The sequence below is a fragment of the Pholcus phalangioides genome, unplaced genomic scaffold, assembly GCF_987345545.1.
Source record: "Pholcus phalangioides strain wild (caught in Gottingen) unplaced genomic scaffold, Ppha-v1.0 ptg000004l_1, whole genome shotgun sequence".
NCBI classification, from domain to species: domain Eukaryota; kingdom Metazoa; phylum Arthropoda; class Arachnida; order Araneae; family Pholcidae; genus Pholcus; species Pholcus phalangioides.
Window position 1 is genome coordinate 40,039,354 of NW_028301597.1, and position 18,118 is coordinate 40,057,471.

The 18,118-nt window shown below is 33.1% G+C and overlaps 1 protein-coding gene across 13 annotated transcripts in view; it reads right to left on the bottom strand.

Annotated features, from left to right (window-relative positions):
- Positions 1-18,118, bottom strand: part of Ank2 (Ankyrin 2) — a 162,650-nt gene that overhangs the window by 87,088 nt on the left and 57,444 nt on the right. For 11 of the 13 annotated variants that reach the window (XM_089231488.1, XM_089231489.1, XM_089231487.1 and 8 more), the window contains exons 11-21: positions 17,418-17,615; positions 17,108-17,305; positions 16,485-16,583; positions 13,667-13,864; positions 12,360-12,458; positions 10,836-11,033; positions 10,012-10,110; positions 9,737-9,917; positions 8,274-8,366; positions 5,283-5,414; positions 3,074-3,185 (exon numbers count right to left, since the gene is read on the bottom strand). In XM_089231488.1, the coding sequence (XP_089087614.1) occupies positions 3,074-3,185; positions 5,283-5,414; positions 8,274-8,366; positions 9,737-9,917; positions 10,012-10,110; positions 10,836-11,033; positions 12,360-12,458; positions 13,667-13,864; positions 16,485-16,583; positions 17,108-17,305; positions 17,418-17,615 (1,607 nt within the window). The remainder of the gene's footprint in view (positions 1-3,073; positions 3,186-5,282; positions 5,415-8,273; positions 8,367-9,736; positions 9,918-10,011; positions 10,111-10,835; positions 11,034-12,359; positions 12,459-13,666; positions 13,865-16,484; positions 16,584-17,107; positions 17,306-17,417; positions 17,616-18,118) is intronic. The other 2 variants (XM_089231495.1, XM_089231494.1) reach the window with 1 other exon arrangement.

The window sequence follows — 18,118 nt, forward strand, 5'->3', positions numbered from 1 at the left end:
CTGGACAGTGTGACATTCTAGGAACTTATCTTTTCCATCTACATGTGTGATAGAGAAGTTAGCTGACTATATGGCATAACAAACCACCTCACTTTTTTTTTTTTTGAATTCACTATGGCTTATGAACCAAATTGCATATTGTATTTAGTGAAAATAAGAATATGTTCAGTTTTTTCATCTTTCTTTAAATTCTTTCTTCCAATTGCAAAACTGTTTATCTCAGCCTTCAGTCAGTTTATATTTTTATAGTGCTTCTTGGGGTTTTATGTAAGTTGCTTTGAAATTTTGGGCAGTTTCTAAAACAAATGAAGCTATTTTTCATAGAAACCAATAGAAAATCATGTTTTGGTTAGTGAAGAATTTAGCTTAAAAATATGATTCTGGACCGAATTATCTTCATTAGCAGAAAGAAGTATCACTATAAATTTTTTTCTAAATGTCTATTTCATCTCGTCCTTTATTTTATATACCTGCTGCTTTAACATTTAATCCCAAAAAGTCCCCTTTTGATTATCGAATCCAAATTTATTTATATATAGATGTTTCCTGGCCATATTTCTATACATTTTTTACAACTTTCAATCATTTGAAGGTTGTTTTCCAATTCAAAATATATCTTAATTGGAGCCTATAATTATGGAGGTCCTTATATATAGCATTATATATTTTTATTTCAATGTCTGTGTGCTCCTACAGATTTATACTTCAAAACTAATTCTAGCCCACAATTGTACCTACAATTTTAAGCCATTTCAGAAAACGAAACTTTATCCTTATTGTATAAATTGAGGTTATCGTCTAAATCAATATAGAATTGTAGTGGACAAAAAGGGAAGAAATCATGTTCGAAAATTGAAAAAAAAACCAGTTTTTGAAGTGTGTTCACAATTATAAAATCATGGAAAGAAAAGGAAAGATCATCTTACAAATGATGGAATTATTTAAAGCTGAACAACTATTTTATTATACATTATACATATGTATTCTATAATATGGCAAGCCCGAAACATAACGCAACAAGATAAGGGGCAACAGATGAAGACGACACTAACTCTATTTTGTTACACTATTATTTTGGACTTGTCATAGGTGGTTTAGCTTCCAATAATTCATATACGAAAAAAAAAAATAAAAATAAATAAAACCTTCAACTACAAAGTATTTGAGAATTATGTATACAATTATTTTTGAACACTAAAAAGAAAAGTAGATTGGCATATGTGTTGCTAAAAGGCATTAGAAAATGCATGTGGTACTATTAAATTAACTGAATTGGTTATAGTATTGACATGTTGCATTGTATAACAATATCAGTAGTGTTAATAAGCTGCAAGACCAAGCAAAGCTGAGCAAGATACTGACGGAATAGTTTTATAAAGTTACTCGAGCAGATTTTTCCCCCATAGCCATTCAAAGCCATGTAAGCAAGTCATGCAAAAAAAAAAAAAATTAGACAAAAAATATAAAAAAAAAATCGAAGTGCAACAGGGATCCAAAGCAAGTGCGATTTGTAAAAAAAATCATAAGAAATAAAGCAGGTTTGAACAGTTAATCTCAACTTTGGTTTAAATCCTCTCCAAGATGCGTCATCAACTATATACTTAAGAAATATGCATGAGTGAAGTATTTGCAATATTGCTCAAAATATTAGAATTTAACCAAATAAGCATGCTCTAAAAACTACAACATGCTGAATTATAGCTAAACTACAAATCAAAAACCAGACTATGCATTGTTAATATTCAGCAATGTTTTTAATTATCCAAAACTATGTGTGAGCAAAAGTAATACATTTTATTTACATGCACTAATGCTGCCCCCCCCCCCTCCCCCAGCAGAAAATGATCTACAAAAACACCAGCAATGCTACGTTTAAAACATAAAATTGAAAAAATTGAAATTTCTTTTTTCCACCTCGTGAAATTTTTTTTGAAAGCAATCATTCTAAATACGGAATAAATGAAGAAATAAATTTATTGCAGTTTGACCTTGAAAATCAGTTCATGAACTGGCAACACCTTGGAAAAAAGCATTTGGTCAGAACTTCCCTGTATAAATAAGTGTTTGGTCCCTGGTTAAAAAATATATATTGGCTTGAAATATGTGAATGATATAATGTTTGCACCATTGCAGGGTAACCAGACAAAGTATAAAAAAAATTAAAGCACAACAGGCTTTTCATCATAACTTTTTTCTGAACCATTAAGAGATTCCAAAAGATATCTTTCTCATGATCTCTTAAGATGATTCCCATGCTGGAAAAGGCAGTTCTTCAAAGAAAATTTGCAAGATTGTTTAACTCTGCTCAAGGTGCAGTGAGATATTTTTGGGAAAAATATCAGGACTAAGTGTGTTAAGAATTAGCCTCAGGCTTGTTGCAGACACACCTTGGGTCACAAGGGGAGACTATAGAAAACTCATTGCACTTACCTAGAACCACCATTGTGGCACCCCAAAGAAACTGGATGCAGAGTGAGCAAAGTAGAAGGATCACAACAGTACTTCAAAACTTTCATGAGAAGAGAGATTTAAGTAAAATTTTCTGCAAATAAAAACCTAAACCTCATTCAAATCGATGGCAATGATGTAAAAAATCATGCCAGCTGGAAAATGGTGTACTGGAAGACTCCACAACTAACTTCACAATGAAAAATCTAGAATCAGATTGAAAACTAGAGATGGTTACAATAAATTTGTATGAAGAACTGAAGAAAATGAAGAGCCTTTGGGTATAAATTTGAGTGTACATGATATTTTTTTCATAAAATCTTCAATGTTGCATTTCTAATAGATTCTCATATGCATATATGCTGCAGAGTAATTCTATTCAATTTTAATTGAATAAAATTTCACTTTGATTCAATTACAATTGCATATGAATAGTTGAAATGCAATGAGTCAAGAATGATTGCCAGCACTGAAAATTGAGAGTTAGGGAGATATTTGACTATAACCGTTTAATCGCATGCACCTATCTTACATACTAATAAATATGTGGATGCATATTTTTTCCCCATCCTAAGTTTTACACCGCGACTAAGAAAGAAAAATTCATGCTATGCTGAACATTTACCCTGCATGTATAGGAGCACGAGACAGTTCAACGTTATCAGCTTGAGCACTTGAGAATTCATCTTGATGTGCATAATGTTGTGGCGTAAGATGATCTTCTTCAGCTGTTGGTGCTTTTATGAAAGAAATAAATGTGACATGTATAATTTACAAATATTAACAAAATTCACTTCATTTCACTATATTAATTCAAGAAAATAATTCTTTTATTTTGTGTTTCTGTATGCCTGACATATTATTCAAAGTATACAAATGCGAAAACCACTAAAGCCAATGAGGTTACAGATATAAATAAGAAATGGTTGTACAGTCGCTGCAGCTTATAAGAATCACAAATAATAAAATCATTCATATATTGCTATCATGTTTGCAAAGAATGGAACAGACCAATATCATTACATGGGGGGAAAATTCTCTCACAGTTGTCTGGACTTCAGATAATGTTCTAAATTTTTTTCCATCAAAAGTTTCTTTCCATATTCTGAAGCTGAGGTTTAACTAAACTTATTTTTTTCTTCTTAAGTTATCAGATTGTAAGACTATTTAGGAGGCTAGAAGGGGGTTCTGTTCCGCCCTTGTTCACATACATTTCTGCACTTAATGTCATAATCAGTCTGTAGTATTTGCTGTGATGCATGTACGTACGGAGCTGCTTTTGCAATGGCCTTCCTATACTAAAAGCAAATGTATGAAGGAAAAAGTCCTTTCCTTCAAGTTCTTGACCAGATTCAAATTTTCTTTTTTCAAGAGACTTTCTCAAGGAATCCATAAAATGTATTGTATATTGAAAAAAGCATCGTAATTCATTATATAAATCACAGTTTGTTTCCAAAACCTAATAATGGCTGAATAACAAAAATGCAAGAGAATTTCAACCACTTACAAGAAAAAAAACAGCCGTCTTGTTTCACCAATGCTAGTTTACCACACCTCCCTTTCAAGCAAACGGGATGTATGTGTGGTCACCGGATTTTATGGGCATCTTTTTCTCAGTCACCTTGTTGGGCGTTGTGGCGTTGTATTTGTATTAGTAACACAATATATCTACATCATAGTAAAGAACAGGAACTTTTAAAGTTGAAGCTGTATTCTCACACCACATAATCAGGTAAACAGTGATTGTCCATCATTTGATCATTTTTGTCGCACCACTGTCATTTTCTGTACACGAGGGCTAATTAGACCGGGACCTACAATTTATTGCCGATTCCGAACAGCAGGCTTGTTTTTTTTATACTCATCCAGATGTTAGTGAACTAACCCCTTGATGGGGGGACTCCCTGAGGTAGAAATTTTTACTGCGGTCGTGTCACCCTTTTTGTTGTACCCCTGCGTCAGCAAAGTTTTCTAACAAGGACGAACCAAATATTGAACTCGCGACACCTCTAAACATCCTTTGGTACTTTAGGCAAGTATCTTATCGACCTGGGCTACCGCGTGCTCCAGTGATTGTCTATGTTCATATAGTTTAACAAGCTTAACTATTCCCATGAAATGAAAATTTTACTTGATGCTTAAGAAAACACAAATAGCTGGTTTCTCTTGTTCAAACACTCCTGCACCTTTTATATTTTGTAGGTATTTGCACGATATTGCTAGAATGTCATTTGTCTTCTATTGACAATTCTTAATGATTTATCAAGATTTATACATATAGGCAATTTTTTTTTCTTTTCTTAATACGAGCAATTTGACAGATCACACTTTTTCTTTTGTTCTTCATGTACCTCTTCTGAATTTAGTAAAGGTTTGTTGGACTTCCGGATTCACTCATCCCTCGGGAAATGCTTTGAAATCTACTCTTTGAGATGTGAAGTGGGATGTTATTGATACATCAAAGTAACAATTTTTTGTTCTCACAGGAATGGTAAGTTCAACCTCAGAAAACATGGGTATGTATGAACAGAGCTAGTCTAAGGACCTCTCATCATGGCAGTTCCGGCCATAACTATTAGGCCTTGCATCACAGGAATGTGACTTAAGAGAGAAAAAGTTAATACAGTATATCTAATTTTCTTACTCGCACCACTCAAAAATTTAAATTTGATTGTTTTAATACACCTCTCATTCATTAATTTCAACCTAGATTTATTGGATCTGTGCGCTAACTGCTTTACTGGTAGAAAGTATTGATTATTAATGGGAATTGTTGTCAAGCATAGAAATAAAAACACAGATTAAAAATGCATGAAAGGATTAAAAATGTTTACCACTGAGAGTTGAAATATCAACACCTCTCTCATCCCCAGTAACATCAATTGGAAGAGAGTCATCACCCAAGGATTTCATTTCATCGGCAGTTAAGTAACGGAATGACTGATCTGCTAAAGTTGTATCTTCAGCTGCATGACAAAGTTTAATATGCATGATGTTAGAAAAGATTAAAAAAAGTAAATTTATATGGAAATAAATTTTTAAAATGCACATCAAGTATGACTATCCACAAGAGAGGTATGTTAACAAATCGACTTGCATATTTATTTTCACCCGAAGAAAATGTTAAAATTTTAGAGAAAAAAAATCAAAATTCTCAAAAAAAAAATTTTCTTTCTGCTTCTGAAACATTTACATTGTTTTTAATAATAAAAAAAATCAAATAAATTTAACAACTCCATTCACACAATAATCCTACTATAATTTTATTTTAACTGTACAAAATTATTTTCTCTCGACATTTTTTCAAACTTTAAGAGAAAAATTTAATATGGATCTTCAAACCTGAACTTATAAAACATCCAGTTTTCTATAAGGTTTCTTTGATTAACGTTTTTCCTTGTGAAAAACCTCCCATTGATACACACCATGCACTTTAACTCTAAGTGTTTTCTGGTTATCACTGTTATAAATTATGGTAGTGTTTATGAGATTTTTCAATTTCAATATATTTTTGGCAGGCATTAACAATACATTGTGCACGACTCCTTAAACTTGGTGTTATTGGTATAATACTACAAATTGTAATTTTATTGATATCATTTATTATATCATTCCCCCTTATGCCAAAAGTATGAATGTGCACATTTTTACTTTTTGGGTTTATTAGCTTTACCCTATCCAAAGTATTTTAAGGAAATGAAACTCATGAGTAACATGGGTAGAATAATTTTAAAACATTTCCCATGTTTTGGAAATTTGCACATCCATGCTTCTGGCATGAAGGGGGGGGGGGAATAGACAATATATGCATCTTTGATTTTGTTAAGAAACATAGCCATGGTAGGCAAATTCAAGAGTTCATCACGTTATTCATATTTTGTACACAAAATAAAAACTAAAACTAAAATTACGGTATTGATATTGCACAAAAACATTCAAATCAAGAATTCATGTTTTACTCATATGGATATGAAGAAAAAAAAACCGATAATTTAGCACGATTTAGCTGATACCAAGTAAATATTGTTGTATGACACTTATTGCACATTAATCTTGAATTAAGCATTAATTTTTAAAGCAAGTTATTGAAACATAGGAAAAACTGACAAATATTCTAAATGCAAAGCAAAATTTAATAGCAATTGCTATTAAAATCAGTAGCAGCTTGCTTTTAGGCACCCATGCATTTTGAGGATTCAGCATAAAAGCTCTGCAAAGCTTGAACCAAGCAAATAATTAAATGTGAAATTATCTTCAAGTGAAAGAATCAATGCACTTTATTTCGCAATTAAAAGATATTTAGATTGCAACAGCTAGGCCAAAGCAATCTTCATACATGACCTTTATTGCCAGAGTAGTAAGTATCACCTTATTGTATTGCTGAGATCATGAATTGTTTTTCCACACTATTCATTTTATGAATATAAGAGCTATTTAGAACAAGACCTACACTTCAAATCAGACTCCAAATGATTTTTTTCTTGCCACTTATAAGGATTCAGACCTAGGCCTGACACACTTGAGGCTGGCCTAAACACTTAACTCCAGAATACTTTACAGGAACATCTTGCAGTTATATCTTGTTGGTATTGCAGTACTAGCTGGAAAATACTATATTCTATGAATTAATAAACCCTTACATTAGGCATGAGCCAAACAAACTTCTTGTCAATGCAGCTGACATGAAAGTTTGATGCATGTGTGATATAGATTGTGAAATACGTCTGTAAAGACAAAGCTTTCAGCAGACCATGCAAAAAATATTTCCATCTAGCAGTCAGATGCATACAATTGACCTACCAAATCTCAGATGTATATAGTAACAATAATCTACAAAAGCCTCATTCAGTCTAGCACATGGGACTCGTCCACACAATAGCTGTCATATATTTACAATTTCTTGAGAAATAAAAATTTGGTGAAATGAAATATTAAAACTCAGGTTCTCATTTCAGGTCTGTTTTCAAGCCTTTTTTTCATAAAAAATATTCAACCCGGTTTGAAAACGCCCAGCATTCAAATCTGTTGCCACATGAACATTGCATGGTTTTTAGAAATCCATCCAGTCTGACCCATCCTCACAAAATGAAGTTTAAAAACAATACCATATTCGATGGGTCAGTCCTTCATGATAAGGAATCTTTTGAATATCCATTATCAATGAAGTCATTCATTTATTTTTTGAATATACATATAATTAATGAATCAAATATTAATTCTTCACATAATGGCGAATTGATATGAAAGCTAAAAATGGAATCTAAAAAACTGGAATTTCTATTCCAAGATGCAATAAAATTGTCTACGATTTGTAAATATTTTCAAAAAGAAACTACACTACAAACCAAAGCTGGAAAACAAAATTTTTTTGAATAAATAATACAATAGGGAGATATCTATGCTATGTAAAAAGGTATTCAAATTTCTCTTGAATGTTTTTCAAGTGCAGAATAAACCACAGGCTAAATTTATGTATACATGTATACACCATCTCATTCAAAACAGATCATGCAAATTGACACCTTTAGTTGAAGCCCAGAAGAAGCAAGTCCATCCCAAATAAAACTTGGGAGAGAAAAAAAAGAGGGTGCAGTTTTTTAAAGCAGAAACAGATTAAATAAGCTTCTGCTTCAGCAAAATGGCTCAGATCAAAAATCATTAAAATGCATTTGATTTTAAAAAAAAATAAAATGCATGCAGAGAGAAAATTTTGAACTTTTTATAGAGGAAATTAAGGTTCTAGGAGGAAGGGATTAAAAAAAAAAGCCACATAGAGACAGATTGGAAAAAAAATACATATGCTTCTTCCGATTGTCTCAACTTACTCTGTAGCAATCTCTGCCCCTCAATATAAGGAAGATACACGTGGGTGGCATGGGCTGGTTTCCCGTATAGTGATGCATCTTCTATATCATCACCTATTTCAACGGGATGCAAATGGTCAGCTGAGAGATTGTACACATCCCAAACCACCCACATAAGCTATTTTAAATATCTGTACTACCACATCAAGAGAAAAATATTTTATTATTTTTTCATCTAACGATACTTTTAAAATAAAAACTTTCGATCATATTCCAATACACGATGAAAATAGGAAGTCAAAAAAAAAAAACTTGAATAAAAATATGATTAATTACTTTTTTTTAATCAGTTGGAGAAACTTTAATAACAATTTGAATATAAGAAAACTTTTGGCAGACTTCACAATAACATTAATGACCCTGAAATATAAAGATATTATTTCTACATTTAGATCTTTATTATACTCATTTTAGTTTATTTCATCAAGTTTCTTCAATTGTATAACCTCAGCAAGTAATTCCTCTTAATTATTAATTACATGATCCCCGATCATAGAAATACCATAAACTATATTACAGATTACTTTTATTCATAAATAGCACATATCAAGCTGTCTTAAAATCGTTTCGTTCAGATAATTATAAGCAATCAGTAAATTTTCCACATTGTATACAGTAGATGCTGCTTATTAGAATCAGATGTTATTCTGGTACTGTTATCACTTTTGCAAAGTATGGAATGGACCTATATCATATAATATAGGGAAAAATTTTGCTTATAGTTATCAGGGTTTTGGTTTATATCTCCAATTTTTTTTATCTGAATTTTTTTCTAACACATTTTGAAGCTAAAGTTGTTAAAAAAAAAACTATTGAAACAATATGATCGAAGTTCAATTGGTAGCATAAAATGGAATATCAAGTGCAATGGGCTCAAGAGCTGAAAACTTCAACTGCTTAATAGTACAGTAGAATTGTAATAATCTGGTCGTGCGCTAGTCTGGCCGTCCAGTAATCCAGCATTTTTAGGCGGGTTTTCTTAAAGCATAGAAGAGAAAAATATGTCACTGCATGTCTGTGTGCAGATTTTTATATTATTTGAATGGGATTTTTCAACTAACCTCCAGTAATCCAGTGATTTCATTAATCTGGCACACCCAGGTCTAATACATGCCAGATTAGTGGGAGTAAACCATAATCAAAATATCTTTAGTATTAAATGTAATTAAATTGAAAATTTGAAAAACATTTTCAACATCTAAATTATTGTTTTGCATAATGGCTATAGTTCATCAAATAACTATTTGTGACTATTTATTCCTCTTCACTTTTTTTGGAAGCATGTGTGCTCAAGATTGGAGAAGTTTCATAACATCATGAAACAAAAAAAAACCCACATCCTAAATATAATGCAGTAAAATTATTTTCTGTACTAAGATGTGGTTAATAGCTACAAATATAGTTAGTTTATAAGAGCTCATCACCTTCATCTTCTGAATCACTCATAAAAGTTTCTTGCATTGTCTCTGGAGCAACAACCTTGTATTTTTCCTCTGTAACAGTTGTGGTTGTAGTGGTTACTACAGTTTCTGTAACAATCTTGAGTGTCTCAACTACAGAAACATATCCAAGCCGTTGGGCAATAGACAAAGCAGTTTGCCCAAGCTGGTGAGAGAGTAGAGAAAAAAAAATAAATACTCCAGATGCAACTTGATTTGAACTTGATAACCTTTTAAAAAAAATTATTCCAAATACTTACCGAAGTGACATTGTTTGGCGAAGCTTTGTGTTCTAACAGCAGATTTATAATAAGGGTGTGTCCTTGCTGTGCAGCCTGATGCAAAGGAGTGTATCCATGCTGCAATAGAAGTAATAGGAAAAGAAATTACTAAAATGAGTTCCAGATTTTACATGATTAAACTTCAATCTAAAGTTGCTCAAAAATTTCTACAGCTAAAAAAAATTAACACCCAAGAACTAATGACGAAATCAATTCTTTGTAAAGGGATTTTACTACCTCACACTGGAAATAAGATTATTAAACCCTTAAATGAGTATTATTCAGAAGCTGTCATTCAGAGTATGATATGGCCACTTTCTAATGTTTAAATGTTCAATTCATAAGCTTTACGAATTATGAGAAGAAATATTTGATCTTGAAAAATCCTAGATTGGCCTTGATGCATTTCGCTAAGAAAATTAACCACACCCATTTACCCTTATTATTTGGACTAATAATATTCAAAAGAAAGAACATTTAAAAGTCAGCCAGTGACTGTGTTGTTTTCTTTTTTTTTAATTCAGAACTCCTTCACCCCTCCCCTTACAACCAATACTTCGACTATTTTGCAAAAATAATTTTTCTTTCTATGAATTTTTGGTTGGGGTTTGAAGTGAAAACTGTAAACTTGTGATAAAATATTGTTTACCAGTAACATTACTGCCCAATTCTAATGGCAAATTTTTTCAATCATAAAATCATTCCTTAACTAATGTTTCATACAATTTTTGTAGATAAGGTTTAAATTCAGGCAAACATTTGATAAAATGATAGATTATGGCAATAATGTGTACAAAACTTACTGATGTTGTGGCATTAACATCAGCACCATGCTGCAACAGGAAACGTATCATGTTAATTTGACCAAAGTGGCAGGCAACATGAAGTGGTGTGTAGCCAACTTTTGTCTGTGGACCAATATCAGATCCATTTTTCACCAGGATTGCAGCGACGTTCACCCTGTCTTCTTGGGCACACAAATGCAACGGAGTGAGACCATTCTGGAAGTTAAAACAATAACAAGCAAAATTATTTTAAAAAATTCCATAATTCATAAAGGACAAAATCTGAAATTCTAAAATTCTTTAGAATTCGAAACAACTCACAAAACCGTACAAAAATCTCAGGCAACAGTGCAATACATGCAACAAAAATTTGAGTACAAAACTTTACAATTGGATAAATAGTGTCAAATCCCAAATTATTTATTAAAATAACAGCGCTATTTATGAATATCTTATTAGTAAAATGTCAAACTACTAGAGATGAAGAAATTCGAAAATATAAGCTATTTTAATTGGATCATTTAATTATTGAATGAGAATATTTAGAAATAAACTACATATATACACTATTACTACTACTACTTAACCATACATACACCTGGTACACATTCCTCTACAAAATTTCTAACAAGTTAGTACATCTCGGAATGTGTGTGTGTGTGTATGTATGTGTTGTCAGTGTAACGTGAAGTCTGTTTTTCATGCTTGTTATGTGTATCATCTCTGCAATCAAATTTTCTAACTATGAATGAAGTGTAATGATTGAATAATTGTCCTATTGTGTGCCTGGGAGATTTTTAAAGAGGGAGAGACTTTTAAAATGGTGAGACTTTTTAAAGGGGGGGGGGGGAGATCAGCTCGCATTTGCACCACAAAGTTGGGAACCAAGATGTACACATGGACACATGCATGATACTTTCATTATGAAAATAATTATAAAAATTATTATGCTATACAAAATTATTTTCTGTCAAAAAATTCAGAGATTGAAATCTTTTTTTTTTTTGTCCTCCTTTCGTGAAGAGGTTTCTAACTTTTTGCAAGCAGACAAATGAATCTGCTTGCAGAAAATTCTATTTCTAGGTGCTAAATTTTATTGCTAAATGCAATTTTTTTTTTTCGAATTTCACGAAAACTTCAAATAGAGAAAATTTCAACACTAAATATGAAAGAAGTTTTAGGGCTTAGTGACAACTTTGACTTAGACAGGTATTTTAATTATCAGAGTTAGACTTATTACGAATTGAATGTAAATCAAAAGTTAACTAAAACCTACTTGGACCTTCTGTTGGTCAAAGAAGCAAACAAATTAATAAAGCAAGCAGATATAAATAAAAATAGACACAAAGTGGTTTGAAAAAGACACCCTGAATGATATTTAAAAAAAATTTATCCCTGAGCTACACTCAGGATGAGACAGAATTTTAGATAACACATACAGAGTTCAGCTCAGATAAACCCAGAAAGAGGTTAGTGATTTTATAAAAGAAAAATCTGGCACAGCAAAAAAATATATATATTTATCAAGATATGATTTTCCACCTTAGCAGATGAATTCACATTGGCATGGTGCTCTATCAGCAACGTTGTCATATCTGTATGGCCTTCTTGGGCAGCCAAGTGAAGTGGAGTGAAACCAGCCTACAGAATACAGAAACCATCATATACCAAATACACACACAAATGTAAATTTCATGTTGGCAGTGTTTTTAAAATTATGATTTGAAAATCATAGCTTTAAAAAATGTATACAGTAGACAGGATTGTTATTTTCTGTCAGCTCCACTCATTAATCCACCTAATGCCTGTAGGCTCTGGTCTTTGGTAATGCAATGAATGAGTATATACAATTGATGAATTTTCTTAAATTTCACTTCCAATTTTAGTTTCCTATAGTGTTTTTCTTTAAAATACCACATAAACATCACCCGTTATTCTATTTAGGAATTTTGTTTTCAAAGTTTCCTGATTTTTTAAGTTGCTTTTCTTATTTTCATCATTACCTGTGCATTACTTTTTCCTTTTATATTGTGCATTTCATTAGACTTTCATTCACTAACTTCATAGGATATAAAATATACAACCACACATATCTATCTGTGTATGTAATGCGAGCTATTGTATAAGTTCCCCCACTAAATTACATCGGTATCTTATAGCATCTACTGGTAGCATATTGCCCTTTGTTATTGCACATAGGTGATGATTTGATTTATCTTTAACTTTTTGAATTAAGTTGTATTGCAATGTCAAATTTTTCTCTGAAGTTTCATAATGTTTGTCACTTATGTCATACTATGTGGCACACAAGGAGTTGTTTCCGTGGATCCAAATAAAAAAAAAAGCATTTAATTGAATTCATGTTCACAGGGGGTTCGGTTTAACAATTGTTTCATCTTAAACCCGTAATACATAAGTTATTCCTCTGCAAAGTGAGTGCATCAATTATGATACTCTTCCATGTGGGGGGAAGATCTATAGTGCAAGATCTATTGCACTATATTAATTTTTTGTAATTTAAATCAGTTTTTCATATTGCTTGATAAAAAAAGCAGTTCTTTCTACTAAACTTCGATATACTGCAATCATGTCAAAACAAAACAAAAATTAAATTCCAAAGAAAATGAGACTTATATTCAAATGCAGAAAAAAATTGGGTGAAATATTTCTAACAAAACTGAAGGAAAACAGAAGTGTATCATTTTATAAAGAGGTTGTCATAATAAATTGAATATATTAACACTGAAAAATACACAGGGACCAGAAAATGATATATAGGCACTTGTTGCTGTGAAGGGTGTTGTTATATAGGGTTTTCGCTGTAGATCATAAAATTAGAAATAACCAACCTTTGACTCTGCATTTGGTTTAGCTCCATACTCCAACAATGTAGTAGCGATATCCATCTGATTCTTCTTAGCTGCAATGTGCAGAGGCGTATAGCCATTTTTGGCAGTTGCATGTGGATATGCTCCCTTGTCGAGCAATAGAAGAGCCACATTGACATGGTCATAATGAGCAGCCACATGCAGGGGTGTAACACCATTCTGAAAGATATTTAAGAAAAATTGAACACAAATTATAAGAGTGCGAAAATAAAGACCGCAACAAGTAAATTGCCCTAGACGGTGGCATTCTCCAAAAATTTTCCAAACAATCTCAACAGACAGTTACACTATTTCATACAATTATATACTAACAAATACTTAGAATGCACTTTTAGACATTTTCAAATTTATTCATTCATATCCTATGTGCCAAAGGAAATAAAATAACTTGAGTTCTAATAAAAAAAAAATACCATGTTTCCATGCAGCACATATACAGTAGCAACATTTGCTATTTGAGATATGTGTCTAAGTTACGTTTAATTACCTCTTTATTGTTTTTATTTGCTCATAAATTCATCTCGCAAAAACACAACACTTAATTTTATAAAGAATCATTCTTTAGCATTTACAATGCTAAGGAAGTAACATTGACAAAGAAATCTGATTGAGCAGAATTATTAGGTCGGAGTCTAAACATATAGGGATATTCACTACCATGTACTACTTAACCATACCAAGCACCTTGTGAAAATTCCTCTGCAGAATTTTTTATGATCATACATGCCAGACTATGTTCTGAGTGTAAGTGTGGACCCAAATGTATTCACGTTGTCAGAAGGGATACTCACTACTATTATTGTTTAAATATGATTTTTTTATATAGTGAACACCCTGAAATAAGAGTTTTTGGAAATATGGACATGTTTGGGTCCCTATTGAATCTAACAGGGTGTCATGTTCTTAACACATATTTAATGCAACAAAATTCAATATTTTTTCATCTGTAGTATAAATTATAATCATGTGTAAAATACAAATACATAGAAATACAAGGCCACAACAGGCAAAATGCTCAATGAGGTGGCTGAGAAAAAGATGCTCATAACAAATATGGTGCCATATATTTGCAAAAAAAGGAACCCAATTAAAAATGCAATCATAAAAATTATATACATGATATAATATTATGACCATAAAAAAATACACTATGTCCATAAATTAAGGATAATGCCAGCTCTGGCAAATAAAGGTTCAGAAACAAAACAAACGTTACTTATTCATAAAGCCCATTTACTAAACAAAAGATAAAGAAAAAAACGATGGTGTATGTATGATACCATTCATAAAAACTACGATTTTTGCTCCCTGGAGCAATTGTAAAAAATCTCCCCTTTACAAAAACTTTCTATTACATGGTTCGTATGATGGTTAATACATTGTATGTCTCCCATGCGATGAAATACGATCCGTACAACGCCTAGGCATGCTGAGTATCAAATTATCAATCTGATCTTGGGGAAGATCACTCCACTCAGCAAGCAATGCTCTCCGAAGTTCCGGTACACATGTAAGAGGTGGTTGACGGGCTGCAACTCGTCGGCCAAGCATGTCCCACACATGCTCTATCGGATTCAAGTCAGGTGAGAATGCTGGCCATTCCATACGGGTTATATCCTCTGATTCAAGGCATTCGTTTACGATGTTTGCTCGGTGAGGACGGGCGTTGTCATCCATAAACACAAATTCTGCGCCCATGGCACCCCTAAACAAACGTACATGCTGTTCCAGAATGGTGTCCCGATAAATTTGGGCTTTCATGGTTCCGGTTTGAACATGCAGATCTGTTCTGGAACCCAGTATAATTCCAGCCCAAACGAGCAATGCTGCACCACCGTAACGGTGTCGTTCAATGATGTTGTCTTGGTGGTAACGGGTACCTGACGCTCTCCATATGAAAGTCCGACGTGAATCAGACTGCAAGCTAAACCTGGGCTCATCGGAAAACACCACACAAGCCCACTGTGACGATGTCCACATTGCATGTTCTCTACTCCAGGCTAGTCGCTGCCGACAGTGAGTTGCCGTGAGTGGAACACATCTGACAGGCCTGCGAGCATATAGACCAATATCTCCCAAACTGTACACAGTTTGCCTTGAAACTGTGGTACCTGTGGCTGCAAATAGCTGACGAGACAGATTGGATGCTGTGCTCCGTCTGCTTCTTTTGGCAGTTACTGCCAAATACCGGTCTTCATTCGGCATTGTAACTCGGGGGCGACCTGTACTGTAACGTCTACTGACATTTCCGTTATCTTGGAATCGTTGCCAAAGCCTAGAGATGACACTTTGGGCAATTCCAAGTTCCTCGGGTACTTCCATCTGAGTACGCCCACATTCCAGGCGGCCGATAATTCTACCACGTAAAAAATCATCCACATGCGTCCTCTGTGTCATAACTATTTGCTTATGGCACTGAGCGCCTTACAGAACTCTTGTGAACAATTTTACTTCTTTGCCACCATTCCTTATATACCCCCCTCTTACACACTCGTCATTGTGACGTACTATCAGCATCATCTGGTGGCTTTCTGAAATTTGCATATCATTCTTGCAGATGTGTGTGATAATTCTACAGGTGAAATTTTTACTTTAGATTTTGATTTCCGTGTGATTCTGAATTATCCTTAATTTATGGACATGAGTGTATTTATGGTGTTCTTATTCTAAGTATGGATAGCTTCTCAATTTACCCCAACATGTTTATTGCATTTCTTATTAAATCTGTCAAATTATGTTAGAATTTACTACCCCCCCCCCCTAGTTAAATAAACATTACCTTTCCCTGGGAATCTACTGGAGCATCCTTCTGCAGCAGCAGTCTAGCCACTCTGATATTTCCATACTTTGCTGCCAAGTGCAGAGGAGTAAATCCCTTCTACATGTAAATAAAATTAAGTGTCAAAATTTCACATAAATGAGCATTATTAAAATCACAAAATGCCACTTTACAGACAAAATTTAATGTTACTTAACAGACAAACTGATGTTGAATATTAATTCAAGGCTGAAATAAAAAAAATTAGTCTTTAAGAAAAAGAAATCTCATAGAATGATATCTGGTGATATGGGTCAGCTCTTCAGCTGTGTTTGATTCATGTGTTTGGAGATGTCTCCAAAAATGAACATTTGTGCTCCAGTGCGTAAGGGGATCTCATCTTGCTGGAAGATAACACTGGGCTATAAATGTTGCATTTTGAGGTATTAATCCATAAAATTTCAGCATATCCAGATAAATGTTTGCTATAACAAAAAAAACGACCCAATGACCATATCGTGTAAGGACACACCACACATTATCTGTTTCTTCTCACTATAAGATATACTTTCCATATAAGATATTCACATAGGACAATTAATCTAAACAATCTTTTCAACCATTACATATTTGAAAGCATTTACTTTAGTAGTTGCTGTCAGAGATGCACCATGATCTAAAAGCACTGAAGCCACCTCTTCCTGTCCTTCCTTTGCTGCAATATGTAATGCTGTGTACATATCTTTAGTTGTCGCATCGACGGTAGCGCCATGTTGGAGCAGAAGCCCTACAATATCAACATTTCCAAGCCTGGCAGCAATGTGAAGAGGAGTTTGCTGCTCCTAAAAAAGATAATTTAAAAAAAATTTTCATGAATTTAATAGGAAAGAGGGAAAAGGCAATAATTTGTAAATGAGAGAGATTCAAGTAATTCATAATCTCTGAGATACTTACTCTGGCTGCGGCATCAACATGTGCACCATTCCGTAACAGTATGCGGATGATATCTGCTTGCTTAGCTCGAGCAGCTAGATGCAAAGGAGTTTCTCCGCGAACTGTCGGAACATCTGGATTAGCACCATGTTGTATCAAATATATCACTATGTTCATGCACCCCATAAATGATGCAACATGCAAAGGAGTTAATCCAGACTGAAAAAAAAAAGATAAATTTCAGTTTGAACCAAGTTTCCTGTCATATGTAAAGAAATTAGTTAGCAGATCTACATCAGTTCAAGCATTAGCCTATACAATACACATTGTTTTAAATATTCTAAATATCATTTCCGTATAACTTTATCATAAATATGCCTACATTTTTAAAACAAAACTATAAATGGATAGATTTTTTAACTTCATGAAAACTTTGCGATACCCATAAATAATACATTCCAACATTTTTCATCGATATGATACTATATGGCCAAAAATATCTCGACACTGTGTTATGACTATCCAGGTGTACTAGTAGGATGCTAAAAGATCCCCATTTGTATTAATTGCTGCCTGCAAATCTTTGAGCTCCTGACAAGCAACCCTGATACTACAGTGCAAGAAGCATTTTGAAACTTGCTGATAATTGTTGCTTTTGTGAATGTGTGATTCATCTTCACTATAGTAAACAGCTGCCAGTGTTTGATTTTCTATTTCCACTA